We start from the raw sequence: 15880 nt of genomic DNA, 5'->3' as shown, positions 1-15880 counted from the left end.
TTTAAAGAAGACATTTTGTGAATAAAAGTGACTGGTACCAAATGACTGGTACACGGAAAATCCAGCGTCTGCTCTAACTCGGTCCAACTTTGACAAAATACCAGTACGAGTGATGACAAGAAATGAGTGACAGGTGTTAATGAGTTACTGGCTCTAGTGACAGGCAAGCTGATCTTGTTCAGACATTCATTTGGATGTAACCTCACTTGTGATGCACATTGATAATAATCCAATGATGAAAAGTCCACAGAAGTCCATGGTAGGACAGGGATCAATCTGGAATGTACATAAAACACAGGTTGAGTTATCAGCTTCAATCAGACATCTAGTGCATAGACAAAGCTCAGAAGACAAAGAACAAAGAAGACCTGCAGTCCGATGTTAAAAGTGACTATTGTGTTAAAAAAAAAAAAAAAAAAAAACCTTTGTAATCGGACATCCCTTGTTAAATTGCAATAACCCCACTGGTCAATTTCCAACTAGATGCCATGCACAAATACAGATGTGCCATAGTTTTTATTATTTTAATAAATAATGGCGGGTTATTGGAATAACAACATTTACCAAATGGGGTGCTTCTGCCGATATTGCTTTTGGGACAAACAAAAAGAAAGTTTTACTGGTAAATTAATTCTCAATTTCCACCACAAGAGGGACACACAAACCAGACAATAGCAAATGACAAACCTGACAAAAAAAAGTATATAAAAACATATATTTATTGTTTTGTTACTATTGGTTAACTTGATCAACAACGAGTGGCAACACGCCAAGAGATATACACATATATAGAAGCTGAGAGCGCTCTTCTGCGTGTTCAGTGGCTCTTACAACGCAATGGCGAACGACAGCACGACTCCAGCGCCGATGAAGACTGGTGAGCGCACGAAGCGGAGCGCGGTCCCCAAACCGCTCTCCCGGCCCGCCGTTCCTCCTCCACTCACACGCTGTGCAAAACAAGTTTTTCTTTTTTTTTCCCCCGAAGGTGCGAACCACCTCGCGTGTGCGCCGTAGTGCTCTGCACTGTTACGTGCAGGGGGGTCGTACTGACAAAAGGCATCGTCACCGACCCGTTTCGGACAATCCAAAACCGTCCCGTAGTACAGGATTCCTTAAAAACACAAAAACAATAAAGCTTTTCTGGTTCGATTTGCACAAGACCATGCCAGCCTGGCTAGATGGGTACCAGTGCCACATATATAGTGTGTATATATAGTAAGCATTGTCTACATTGGATTAAAAAAACACTCCTAAGAAAGGGAGGACAGCCACCAGTGCAGTCCAGCCTATTCCACTGTAGGTTATTTCTCCAGCAGCAGCTTGGAGCCAATGTGCCCTGGAGAAACGTCTCCCCATAAAAACATGTTCCGACTGCGTCCCGCTCTGCTTCGAGCCCAGTTCTTCAGCAGAGACACGACACACACCGCGAACACCACACTGTCAATCATGAGCAGGGTTACGCCCCTGGGGCCATTTCTGTGCCTGTATGAAATAAATACTCAGCAAAGGTAAAAATACTAACAAGGGACTTTCATGAAACTGGCACACACTGTCGTGTGTGCGCGTGCACTTGTGGCAACAGAGTTCGAAGAGAGAAGTTTTAAACCAATCATTAAGGTTTCTGGAGATCAGCCAGGTGGAAGGCTGGGATTGTGAGTCTCAGGAGATGGTGTGGCTGAAAGTCTCCAGACCTTAGCGGGTGCTTTAGTGGCTGGGGAAGGAGGGGTCTCACAGGTAGTGCTTACTGTCCACTGATCCGCAGCTCACACGCACAGCATAGTGGTTCAGACAAGCTGATGCAGTCTGCCGGGATACGGGAGGACTCCGCCCCCAGAACTGTCACATGACGTAAGTTAACAAACTCGTACATTCCACATTCACCCTGTAATAAAAATGGCAGCTTGTTATAGTCCCCTCAGTCCATCAAGGCCTCCTGACTCCACCTCCTCATCTCTATCCAAGAGTGTGTTTGTTTCTCTGCTTATAACAAAAATGTGCAAACTGATCCGTCTGAGCCTTTATAATGAGAGAAAGAGAGTGAGAGAGAGCGAGAGAGAGAAAGAGAAGAGTAAAAGACAGAAACAAAGAAGACGGAAACAATTCAGATTTGAAAAATCGTGCAGTCCCTCATGCATACAATCCAAATTCACCCAGAGATGCAGTTCACATCACAGGGTCTCTCTTCACAGGATGAAAGATGTGCCATCTGTTACATTTCTAGCAATTATGTGCCCCATAGAAAACAGCTAGGATAACAGAGAGGATGTGTACTGTAGTATTAAGTACATACATACGTTTAAATACTGTCATCTGCCAAGGTAACACATTTACAAAAATTGCACATATATCCTAAAGTTAAAAAGTATCTTTTTCTAGCCATTCACCCCTCATAACATCCCCCCCCCCCAAAAAAAAAAAAAAATAACAGATCACCAGAGCTGTTATGACCTCGGCTTTTGCTCAAAGTTATCATGTAGAAAATGGGAGACATCCCCAGGGGTTTTAACAAGGACGATGAAGGACAAGGCTAATCCATCAAATGATACAAAAAGTCATACAAAAAAGGAGAAAAAAACATTTTAACGAGTGATTTTCTGATAAAAACAGTAAGATGTATCTCTAGTGTAAGGTCACTTCATTACAGGTGATTATGACAGGGATTTTTCAGTGACTGAAACCTGTGGGACTACTCGGACCTGTACTCTCCAAGGGCAGTCCTAAAGCAAAATACTGACAAAACACACACTGGCGTTGTCCATCTTTGGCTTTCAAATTTTGCATAAATATCATCTGTGGCACAAAAACAGAAAAGTGAATTTTATATGGTATCTTCAAGATAAGCCAGTAAAATAATTAAATACGCTGAAGTTGTCGATCAAATCTGGGGAAGATCTTGATTTGAGCTTACTGGTTCCTAAATGTTTGACCACGTTCAACCTCCGCATTCATACTGAAAAGCAACAAGTTGCCTGTGTTTTGTCATCTGTTGCTGACAGGGAATTTACTGTCATTGTTTTTCTCTCAGATAATGTTGGATAAGGTACAGATCTACTGGATATATGGAAGCTATGGAGTTGTTCATCTGAAGCACACATGGAAGATGACAGAAACCATTCCACCGTCTGACGCTCTCCACCTCAGGTTCACCTGTTAGAAGAGCTTAAAGCAGCATTTAACTTTGCAGTCGACTTCAGAACAGAGAGGGCCAGTCCTGAACTCGGTCTGAAGAAAACAAACCTGCTTTCCTAACGGAAACAGAACATAGCGAAAACATACTGAAGGGAGAAATCAAGATACATTTCATCATTCAAGGGGCGAATATGCTAATTAATGCAGCTTTTAGATATTTAATATTTTTTAAAAATACACTGCTTTGAAATATCTAGATCATTATATACAGTATATAAATATACATATACATATATATATATATACTGCATATATATTTTTTTAAATTCTACAAATATGTTGCACTATATATTGCATTACATTCCATTTCCGTAAGGGAGCTGGGCTCTCGTAAAGTGATGTCTATTCCACAGATGTGAGTCAGCTTTAGGCTAATGCAGAGCTTCACCCCAGGGCATTTTTGGCCTTCAGTGGTGATGCTGACCTTATGAAGATCCCTCCTGAGACTCCAGTAAGACGGGAGGCCTCCTGCCTGAGGCGCTGTGTAAATGATGTGAAGCTGGTTAGCTCGCTCACGACTGGCCTACAGTATCCCCCTCTCCCCTTCTGAGCCCCACACCAGGAAGCCCTGCAGTGTCCTGCGTTCTGAGGGGTGCTGCCGTTCCAAATCAGACCTCACTACGTCACACCCGCGTCTGCCAAGACTTGCGTGCTCCCCCAGGTTACTCATGCACAAGCACAAGGCCACGTTCTGGAACCTTCTAGGAACACTTCCCACTACACCTTCCCACACAGCTCAAAGCCTCGCGGCTGAGTGTACACTGCACTAACGAAGGAAGAGAAGATGTTCAGGGCTAGTCTGGGACTATGTGAAAAGATAATGTACGGTGGAGACCAGAGGATTTTCACAACTACAGGCTAATTTCTGCCACCCTGTTTGAAAACTTCCAAATGGCAAACAGATTCAAAAGACATAAAACGAGTCACAACTCAGCATTTAAAAAACAGAACAATAAAAACAACAAAGAAATCCAAACACAACCATGAATCTAAAAATACTTGTGAGTACAGCGCAAGGAATGGCATCTGTCATGAGAAAGCGGATGGAGGTTTGTTCTTTTGTTTTTTTTTGTGGACACGTCAGGTGCAGGTTTTGAGGACGGCCAACAGCAGCTTGCCGTCTCTTTTACGTTGAGGTGGTTACCATGGAGATTGCCAGTCCAGGGGGGGGTTGCTGGTCGCTCAGAGCTGGGTGGGCGGGTGCTGGAGGATCCGGACGACCCGGGCCAGCGTCTCGGGGCTGGAGAAGGCCAGGTACTGACAGCACAGCCAGTCCTCCAGGCTCACCCCGTTGCCCGAGTCCAGTGAGCGCTCGGCGAACTTGATCATCATCAGGGTCCGCTTGAGGTCCAGCCAGTTCTGCAGGGTGGCGTCGCGCTGGGCCGGCCCGGGGCTGCAGCTCAGGGCCTGGAACAGGTCCTCCCGCGGGCCCCAGAGCAGGCACTGCAGGCAGGCCCGCGCGTCCGCCATGCGGATGCGCTCCGACGGGTTGGCGTTGAGCAGCAGGCTGGCCAGCTGCTGCAGGCCCTGGGAGTACAGGGAGCGGGCGGGGAGCGGGGGCAGGTCCGCGCACGTGTACACCTTCTCCTTCAGCTCGGGCATCTCCTCGAAGGGGTTGGGCTGGTGCAGCATCTCGTAGATCAGTATCCCCGTCTGGAACTCGTCGCACTTGCGGTACTGGGTCGCCGTGACGATCTCGGGGGCCAGCCGCGACTGGTCCCTCAGCACCCCCGGGTCCACCAGCGTGGTCTTCTGCTTGGCCTGGGAGAAGTTGCTGATGATGAGGCGGGCGGGGCAGGTGGCGGAGCTGGCGACGGCGGCGTTGTTGTTGGGCTCCAGCAGCTCCAGGTTCCAGGGGTTGCCGGGCTGGCAGTGCACCAGCAGCAGGTTCTCCAGCCGCAGGTCGCAGTGCGTGACGTGGTAGGGCTTCATGTGCTCCAGCCCGGAGCACAGCTGCAGCAGCAGCACGCACACCTGCCGCTCGTACAGGTCCGGGTTACGGGCGTGGCGCGCCGCCCCCTCCCGCACAAAATCCGCCACGGTCTGGAAGGGCACCTCGCGGGTGATCACCACCACGCGGCTCCGCAGGGTCCCTGCCCCGCCCACGTGTGCCGGCTGGCCCTCCGCCGACAGCCCCTCCTCCTCCTTCCTCTTCGCCGTCGTCCTCTCGCTCGCCTCCTTCGTCTTCCCCTCCTCCCCTTCGGCCTTGTCCTGCGCCTTCTCCTGCTCTTCGTCCTCCCCCTCCTCCTCCTCCTCCCAGGGCAGCAGGCGGGCGGGCACGTCGGCCAGGAAGTGGCCGCAGTCCTGCTGGATGTTGAAGTGGACAGGAAGGCTCTGCCGCACCGCCAGGCTGTGGAAGAACTGCTGCTGGGTCTCCTTCACCTGACTCCTGCAGATCTGTACAGAGCAGAGGGACAGCAGTCAGACTGATGCCATTTTAACATCCCAATGACCTAAACACCAGGTCTACACTCACAGACTGCCAAATATATGCACCTAAACACCAGGTCTACTACACCTCACACATACAGACTGCTAAATATAACCACTTAAACACTACATCTACATCTCACACACACAGACTGCTAGGTACATATGTACATACTGCACAAGCACACATACAAGGAGCACCAAATGGCCAGACCACATCTATATATGACATGTTAAAAATAAAAATAGCACTTCTCTGATACATAGACCGTTAAACACCAGCAAAGCTAAATATTAACAAACTAATTATATCTCCGACACAGAGTAGTAAATATAGAACTGCAAGACCATGTCTATATCTGACACAGAATGTTAAATGCACACAGCGCTAAATATAAACCCAAACCTAAATATGATACAGACAGTGTTAAATAGAATAACTAGACCACGTCTATATCTACACACAGTTCATACAAGTGTTACTAAATATAAGACCATGTCAATATGGGGCACAGAGTTACTATAAGGACAGAGCATGCTTCCCTCTCACACAGAGCTATCTTTCTGGACAACAACAGCATTCCACCGACTGAGACAGCGAATATTTTTGGGATTTATTCTGAACATATAAAAAAGACTTTTAAGAAACTCATCAAAAATCAGCACCATGCCCATCTGATACAGGATTGTGAGGGCACAGATTCGTTTGACACAGAAAGCATGAAATATTCAGGATTTAAATAAATACGATTCTATAAACAACATTTAGACATGGAAGCAATAACAGGAGAGAGGCAGGCATGGAGACATTGGTCCAAAAATCCACGGCAACATCCAATACCAAACACCGGAGCAAAGAGTTTCCACGGCAACTGCACGACATGAGTGGCTCACACCGAGTGGTGAATATTGGTGAGTTAGTGTTCATTAACACAGGCATTAGAGATGTAGAAATCTCCTGAAATATCTGCAATAGGCCTCCCTTTCTCTCACTTTGTTTCAGAACTCAGAAAATATTGCTTTATGCAATTTGTGTGTGACCCCCCCACCCACCCGACCTTGCGTGCACACACACACACAAAAGACCACTCTCCATAGCCAGCTATCCAATATCACACATGCCTTTGTTTTCTTTGTCTGATAGTGATATATTCTGCGATGAAAGATCTTAAATGGAGAAATTAAGCATAAAATTTTGAAAAGATATTTTACAAAAAAGAACAGCTTGTCTGTGGTAAGCGGTATGTAGCCTAGTAACAGTACTGTGATAGCTTGCCAAGCCATGTAGCACAAGCAGAGGCCCTTGGGATGTCCAGCCTTGATGCAGTGCTGGGTGCTCTCTGCTTCATAGGCACATGCTGAGCCGAGACAGGCTAAACAGCCTGTTGTCACTATGTGCGCTCATATTCTTATCTTCTTATATGACGCACAGTACAAACAGCACTGCTCAGGAACAGATGTGAGTGGCGTATCCTGTGTATTCAGAAAAAGTAACTTAACATGAAAAAGATGTTAATTCTGCTGCAATTTCTCAAATCTAGCTAATCTACCCAATGATTATGATTATGGACTCAGATATTCCCATCAGTACATTAACGTTTTCTTTTTTACTGGTCAAACTAAAAAAAAATAAAAATACTGGAGCTGACTGCAATAAGTCGTTACTTCCTTTGAACGTCTGATCAAAGCACTCGGCAGCCATCTCATTCATGAACACACACACACATGCATTCATTGTGATGATTATACAAGATTATTCCAGGGCTTTCAAGTTCTGAAACTTTGAAGAGAAACGGGGCAAATGCATGAAAAAATCACTACTGACATCAGAACAGCCAAGATATTTCTGAATAATTTTCCTTTTTTATGTTCCTGCTCACTGCTGTTCCTATTCTATATTTCATATTAAGGTCACTATTGTTAGGTTATGTATATCTCCCACATCATCTTTCATTGCTGAAAAAACCTGTTACTAACTCCACACTACAACAGCTTGCCTCCAGAAAGAAGCAGTTGCCACTGAAAAAGGGCAAAAGGGCAAACAAAAATTGTTCGCTAAAAACCACTTTTTAGAAATTTGTATACAAAAAGTATGCAATATTTTTTTTAAAAATCTGGTAGGTAGGATTAGGATTAGGATTTGCTGCCAAATGAGGCAGGAGAACCCAGCGTCACCCGTCCTTCACAAAGCTCCATCTTGAAACAGCGAGAGAAACTTCCGGAAACCTCTTGAGGAACTGGTTGCACGACGCAGCCTAGAATGCTCGTTAGCAGACTAAGATGTGGCTTGAATGCAACTCTGCTTGAGTCTGAGGAGACCAGCTCCACTCATGCAGAGACTCTCTAATTGGGGGTGTGTGGGAGGCAGGAAGAGGACTCCACGGCTTTGCGTTATTTATGTGACGATGGGGCGGGGGCGTGCTGTCAAACTGCAGCGCTATGTTTATTGTGGGGGAGGGGTTTGTGCTATCTGAGACTGCAGCAATGTATTTTTGGGGTGGGGGGGAGTGCTATCAGGGGCTGCTGTGCTAGGTTTCTTCAGGAGGTGGGTGTGTGTTTTTGTTTCTCTTTGCTGAGAGTGGGGCTTTGAAGTGTGTCGTGTATGGGGACCTGGGAAGGCAGTGTGTTAGTGTTTAATAATGCAACCCGCTCTATAGCTATCTACTTCTGCAGGAAAGCTAATGAACAAGGGAGAAATGCACCCCCACCTCTCACCTGTCAATCACACCTGCTGCCGCTCCCAAATCGTTCTCTCCTGCATAAACTCTAGTCCATAGCTCCCTGCCTCACCTTGCATGCCCCAACTCCCCCACCTGTCACTCATGCCCCTTATCTCTTGCCCACTGAAACAAGGTCACCTTGAAGGGGTCTACATTTGCTACACACTTAACCACTCCAGACAAGTTCCTGTAGATAATTACAGATAATTTAAAAAGAATATCCATTTTAAAAGAAATTCACCAAAATTAAGAACAAAATTCCTCTTTTGTATGACTGTATGTTTTGGTGAGTGTGCATGTGTTTGTGCATCTGCATGTGTATGTATTCAGTGTGTGAGCGGTGTGTGTGTGTGTGTGTGTGTGTGTGTGTGTGCATATGTGGTGTGTGTGTGTATATGGTATGTGCATGCGTGTGTGTGCATGTGTGTTGTTTGTGTGTGTGTGTGGCATGTGCGTGTATGCGTATGTGTGGTGTGTGTGTGCATACGTGGTGTGTGCGTGTGTATGGTATGTGCGTGCATGTGTGTGTATGCGTATGTGTGGTGTGTGTGTGTGCATACGTGGTGTGTGTGTGTGTATGGTATGTGCGTGCGTGTGTGTGTGTGTATGGTGTGTGTGTGTGCATGTGTGTTGTTTGTGTGTGTGTGTTGTTTGTGTGTGTATGTGTGCGGCATGTGCGTGTATGCGTATGTGTGGTGTGTGTGTGCATATGTAGTGTGTGTATTTCGTGTGTGGCCGCTCACCTTGATGGCGTAGTTGACGAGCGGGTCCTTGGCGTAGGAGGCGGTGTAGTAGACGGCGTCCCCCGCCTCGCAGCAGGGCTTGCCGGTGGTCAGGCGGAAGTCGGACCAGCTGTCAGTGCCGAAGCGCAGGTGGTCCTTCTGCCCCGCCATGAAGCGGTCCTCGCACTTTCCCGCCAGCTTCCGCAGCGTGTCCGTGTGCAGGCCGCGGATCCGCCCCACCACCTCCTCCCAGTTCTCCGTGCCCTTGTACAGGACGGGCCTCTGGGGCTTGGAGGCCCCGCCCCTGCTTGCCGGCCTGCCCCGCCCCGCCAGCGACTCGGCGCTGCGGCAGCCCCTCTTGTCCCGGCCGGCCGTGGGGCCCGTGGTGGACACCAGGCATGACAAGCTGTTGGTGGGCCGTCCCGGCCCGCCCGCTGGCCTCTCCAGCGAATCCCCGGACTCCTGCTCCAGGGGGCGGGGCTCGGAGCTGAGGGAGGAGCTCTGGCTGGCCGTCTCCCAGGTGGAGTCCAGGTCGTACAGGGGGTTGGCCACGCTTAGGTTGGTGCCCCCGGGCTTGGCCTCTCCCTTGGGCCGCGGGGCCAGCGGGTCCTTGCCCAGCGTTGATGGCTCGGTGTTGGCGCGGGCGATGGTCTTCTTGGGCAGTGGGGGGGGCGTGGCTTTGGGGGCACCCTCGGGGGCTTCCGGCTCAGTCCAGGCCAGGTTGTCGTTGGAGGCCTTGACGTTCCTGGGGTGCTTCAGGGGGATCATGTTGGCCCGGGACTGACCTGTGGGGTGAAAAGGTGAGACAGTGAGTGAGTGTGACAGAGAGAGAGAGAGAGAGAGAGAGACTATCACACACAGTGGAGAGAGACCAGCACACATGAAAGAAAGAAAATAGCTCACATCTTACAGGACAAAACAGGGCTTTCTTCCACAATCACACAAACACATGTGGTACACATCCTTGACCCATCACAGGGGGGAAATTCAAACACCAACCAGATACCTGTTACACCACACATCCAGACACAGCAGCACAAAGCCCATTAGCACAAAGTTGGCTTACTCATTAAAGCTTGCCCTTTAACACACTCGACCAAGCAGCCATTCCCGTCAAATTACCTTCAACAGCTAATTCTTTTTAAAAAAAGAAGTAATCTTTTAAAAGATTTTTGTTTTACGTGACCCGTGTGCTTTGCTGTGATAAGGAGTTCCAAGTGTTGATTTCTTAAGGAGGATTGAAGAAACCGATAAGTCAAATCAGACCCATCCATCTTTTCCATGCTGGAAGAGGAAAATCTCACCTTGGGTACTTGGAAAGAGGCACTTGGAAAGTGATTTGACATGAAGGGTGGGTTAGCACTGACCTATTCTTCTGAACACTAATATGAACGTGCCCTAACCCTAACCCTTCCACAGACAGTAAGGTAAAAAGCCACACATAATAAAACAGCAGTGCATGATGGGAATTAAACAGCCCATTTAATCTTCCCACTGAGAAATTGATAAACTGTTCAGAAGCAGTGCATGGCAGTTCAGAGCAATCCTTCAAAAGCTATAATTTCAAGATACAAGAAAAACATTTCATTTCCTAATTGAATCAGAATATGCATGTTAAAAAAATGGATTTACTGACAATATTAGCCTTATCACACACTGTTCAATTTGTTTTTAAAAAAATCTAATCTTTCAGCAATTTCACCACACCTCACCTGCAACTGCGTCACTTCCACCCAGAGGCGCCCCTGAGCTGTTAGGGGCTCTAAACATAATTTTATTGGTCTAGCAAATTGGTCTCGCATCCATAGAGGGGATAGAATGCGTTGTTACAGAGTCACTTAAGTAGCATCATTAGCAACCAGCAGAGAATGCTTGGCAACCACGCACACAAGGTCATCAAGCTGACGCTAATGTATGCAGCCTGTTAATGAAACCGGAAACATAACCGCTGAAGGGAACAGAATCTGTTGTGAAAGGGCTCCCTCCTTTTTCTTTGGTGAAATTCGCAGACTGGGGGAAATGAGGGCAGACTGTGACGCATTTCAAATGGTGGTCATAAGCGAAGACGAAGCCCTTTTGCAGGAGGCGTTATATACAAATGTTAGAACAGAGAGTTACTTTTAATCTTTTAAACGATCTCATCCATTTATGTCAGTTGAATGTTTACCCAAGCAATTTGGCTTAAGGGCAAAACGGAAAAGCACCCTGTCACCTAACCCCCTGCTACCATGGCAGGAACTATGTGCCTGAAGCAAGGAAATGAAACTGCTAAATGAAAACAGGAACAGTGGCAGTACTGCGCTAACTGCTAAATGAAAATGGGAACAGTGGCAGAAGTGCAGTACCTGCTAAATGAAAACAGTAACAGCGGCAGTACTGCGCTAACTGCTAAATGAAAACAGTAACAGTGGCAGTACTGTGCTAACTGCTAAATGCCAAAAAACAGCAACAGTGGCAGTACTGCGCTAACTGCTAAATGAAAACAGCAACAGCGGCAGTACTGCGCTAACTGCTAAATGAAAACAGCAACAGTGGCAGAACCAGTGCAGAGCAGATGGACATCATGAAGGAACAGCCTGCCACATATTTAACAGGTGTTTTCCATAACCAGTTTTTTCTGCACACTAAACAACCATAGATTGTTCTGGTAGTAATAATCAATATTAATAAAATATTATTAAATGAAAAAGTGGTTGATGTGTCAGAAGGCTGCATGCTTTCCATATGATGTTGCGTTAAATATTATTTATAATCATGTGAATTGTCTTTAATTGCTCTGAGTTCCACATTTATTGCTCACACTGTACCCTATTCTTTTCCAACTCCGCATCAGACAGCTCCACTGAAGAGAAAATGACCCGGAACTCTTTTCTGTCTTTTTTGTTTCTCCCAGATGAAGGTGAGAGAAAGAGCATCCGGCTCCTCCTGAGGAAGAGGGGTGAATATCGAGGGTATGCAAGGGGTATCAGAGGTTCCTATCTCTCAGGAACATGCACACAAAACTCACACATACGTGCATGCACACACACACACACACACACACACACACACACACACACACACAGACACACACACCCCTGCACTGACAATCTAGGTTACAGACAATTTTACTGTTTGAAAAGATTTCAGCAGGAAGAAATTTCAAAGTTCAAGTGTAATGATAGAGAGTGGGGCTCTCTTGCTGTGCGTCACTTGCACATCAGGTCATTAAGGGTGTTCAGTCTCCTCTGTGTACGTGTGTGTGCGAGAGAGAGAGAAAGAGAGAGAGAGCATGCATGTGTGTGTGTGTGTGTGTGTAATGGTGAGTGTGTCGTTGCATGAGTGTGTGAGCGTTTTTGCAGGAGAGTGCAAGCGCATTTTTCTGTGAAAGTGTGCTTTTCTCAAACAGTTGCTAACGAGGACTGAATAACGAGGCTACAGCCAGTGAAATGGTGTGAAGAGGGTAAGAGCTCATTTCGCACACCTGCACAGGGGCAGTTCACTGCAGTCTTCTGTGTAGAATGGGGACAAACAGCACCTACACTCCAAAAGCATATCCAATCATCTGCTTCCACTCTGCAAATCCCTGTGCATGCTGGGATAATCTTTCCCACTGACCCCGCAATCAGTTAGGCCCGGCTGAACCATTGACTGAATATTAAAATGGGATTTGCAATCTCTTTGTGGGACCTTTGGGGGGAGGGGATGTGTCATGCTGGAAGCCTACATGTTCAACTTGAGCATTTAAGGATGCAATATAAATGCATTTCTCCCACTTTATTTTTATTGACTTTTTTTCCCTGAAACAATGAGAGTAGCTACTGATTACTGTGAAACTAAACAGAGGAGGAAGAGAGCGAAGCCAAGCATGCACACACACGGATGAACTGATTTAAAGTGGAATGTCCCTTAACCTCCAAAACCAATTAGTTTTAAGGGCATAAGCGCAAGACGTGCATAAAATAAGACATGGGGATAAGACGTGTGTAAATAAAGTCATCAAGATCCTCAATTCTGCATTTGTTAAACATCCATTGCTCCTTTTTGACCTTATGGATGAGTCGTTTAGCATGGTTCTACATCGTACAAGTTATTCTGCTCTCAGTTTTAAAGTGGTTTGTACAGGAGTGGAGGGAGGGCCAATTGCTCCAGACTAAAATGAACCAAGCCAATGGGAGTTCATTTATGTTATGGCATAAATTTGAGGTCACATGATAATATTCCCATGCAATCCTCAAAACCTATGCTGGGATCATGACGGTACCAATGGTGAATTTTTATCTTACTGCAAACAAAATAAAACAAAAACTTAAAAGGTAAAACAAACAAGGAACACAGTAGATAGCAGCAGCATGGGTTTTTTCCATGTTTGCTGTGCAATGCTACACAACACTTCAGACAACTTCAGTTTAGCATAAAAAGGCCTTTAAAACACGAACGTCTGCTCAAATCACAGCAGCATCTTGCTCAAATTCACAGACTCTGGCATCAGAAACCACTGATGCCTGCAGTAGTGCCACACTAGTGCGTGGAACAAACCCATACCTCACTCGAAATAAGCCCCTTCCAGCAAACCCCCACAAAACAACTTCACCGCGGCACATTCAGGGAGAATTAAACGTGCATAAAATACCCCACCTTCTCACACACGGGAGAGCCGTATCCGTATAAGCGCAAATGGGAAAAAAAAAAAAAAAAACGATTTGCAAAGTTTAAGGACACCAGGGAAATAAAGTGTTTGCTCACCGCACGGCAAGTCAACAGAAATCCTATGGCCTCTGAGGTCATGAACGATCAAGGCAACCCAGGGACCGGCAGCCCGAAATCTAACAGCACTCACCCAGACAGCCAGCGATGCGCGAGGGGGGAGGCAGGCCCCTACTTCTCCACCTTTCTACCTCCGCTTCAGAAACTGCACTCAGGAGGAACCGCGGGCGTTCTCTTTGCTCCTCTCTCCTGCTACGCGCTCGACAGCGGGCATCGTGCCCTGTGCCACTTCAGCATTCCTACAGAGCGACACGCCGCTCTGCACCGCGCCCACTGCCGTCCCGACTGCTCTGCCAGGGGAGGGGAGGGGAATGTGTGTGTGTGTGTGTGTGTGTGTGTGTGTGTGTGTGTGCGTGTGTGAGTGAGAGAGAGAGAAAGCGAGAGCGTGAGACAGAGAGGAGGATGAATCGATGTGTTATTTTCCATTTCTGACATGCAGCAGAGGCAGGAAGTGTAAAGTGTTTGAGAGTTTAATCCTGAGGAGCAGGGAGCTGGGCGCCGGGCGCCAGCTCGGACTGCAGCCATGGCAACAGCCGATCCTCTGTCTCCCCTCCTCTCCTGCCAAGTTGAAGGTTCTAGAAGGGATACTCAACTCCTGCTCTTGAGGCCAGGAGTACTGCTGGTTTTCATTCTTCCCCTCTAATCAGGGACTGATGTAAACCCTAGGATAGCAGGTGAGTAAAATCTCTGACCAATCAATCAATAAATCTTTGGGTAGAAAAGAAATGCAGCAGTACCACTGGCCTTTGAGGCCCAGATCTGAGCATCCCTGCTCTAGAAGCACTGTTTGTGTGCAGCACAATGCCCAGCCACCTGCAGGCTGAATCAGACTCACTGGTACTCCTGGCTACCGACAGTCCTGAGACCCCAGTATGAGTGGGCATTACTGGGTACCGCGGGCGTGAAATGGGTGACTGTGCAAGTAAAGGCTTTCTGGGTTCGATTTCCTCTGTGCAGCTGTATCTGTCACAGCTGAAGAAGAATTAAAAATAGCCTTGAGAGACAATGGCTGTGTTAATCATTCAGTGATGAACAGGTGACTAACTGAGGAGGTGAGGTCCCAGCTTACAGCAGGCTATTACACACCTTTACACACACACACACACACACACACACACACGCACGCACGCACGCAAACGCACGCACACACAGACAAACACACATACAGACGCTCACAGACACGCACGACGCCACACGACACCGCACGCACGCACACACACACAGACACACACACACGCACGCACACACACACACACACACACACACACACACACACACACACACACGCACGCACGCACGCACGCACGCACGCACGCAAACGCACATGCACGCACACACAGACACACACACATACAGACGCACACACACACACAGACACACGCACGCACGCACACACACATGCACACGCACATACACACACACACACACACACATACACGCAGAGACGAACACACACGCACACACAAACGTACACACACGCAGATACACACACACACACACACGTACACACACAAAATACAAACTCACTTTTACAAATACACAACATATGTTGTACACAATCACAAATCTGCGGAGTCAAGAGATCCCATCTACCATGTATATAATCAAACCCACAAAACAGGCAGCAGCAAATTCAGCTTATTGCTCTTTAAATGCACTACAGAACGAACTATTGTGCATATCAGTGTGGTGAAATCTCTCTTTCCAGAATCTTCTGGGGCCCAAGTTGAGCAGTACATTATGTTATATCATTCAGATCTAACCAGACATCACAAAGGGCTCACCACTAAAACATCAGTCACCACAAAATACAAGGTCCCCACTGAACTACATAAGAAATGTTTTTCACCTCTAAAACAAGCCAAAAAACAAATCAGAGACAAATAAAAACAAAATGATATAAAAACAGATATTCTAGGAAACAGCATGAATGCTGTAGCTATGGCCACAGGAGCCATTTAAAAGAAAACATCATTGAACTGTTCAGACCAGAACTGCATTTTAAATTCAGAAATTCTGGTGCTAATTACCCCTGAAAAGACCAGGTCACCCTTCCGTGACAAACAGTAGCAG

At 47.0% G+C, this 15880-nt stretch overlaps 1 protein-coding gene across 2 annotated transcripts in view; it reads right to left on the bottom strand.

Moving 5' to 3' along the window:
* Positions 1 to 988: 988 nt before the first annotated feature.
* peak1 (pseudopodium-enriched atypical kinase 1) overlaps positions 989 to 15880 on the bottom strand; it is a 117067-nt gene continuing 102175 nt past the window's right edge. For both annotated transcript variants that reach the window (XM_064313937.1, XM_064313936.1), the window contains 2 exons: positions 9083 to 9846; positions 989 to 5586 (listed from right to left, as the gene is read on the bottom strand). In XM_064313937.1, the coding sequence (XP_064170007.1) occupies positions 4372 to 5586; positions 9083 to 9846 (1979 nt within the window). In that variant the 3' untranslated portion in view covers positions 989 to 4371. The remainder of the gene's footprint in view (positions 5587 to 9082; positions 9847 to 15880) is intronic.

The sequence above is a fragment of the Anguilla rostrata genome, chromosome 16 (assembly GCF_018555375.3).
Source record: "Anguilla rostrata isolate EN2019 chromosome 16, ASM1855537v3, whole genome shotgun sequence".
NCBI lineage: Eukaryota > Metazoa > Chordata > Actinopteri > Anguilliformes > Anguillidae > Anguilla > Anguilla rostrata.
The sequence above is the reverse complement of the archived record's forward strand: the minus strand, read 5'-3'. Positions and strand labels throughout refer to the sequence as shown.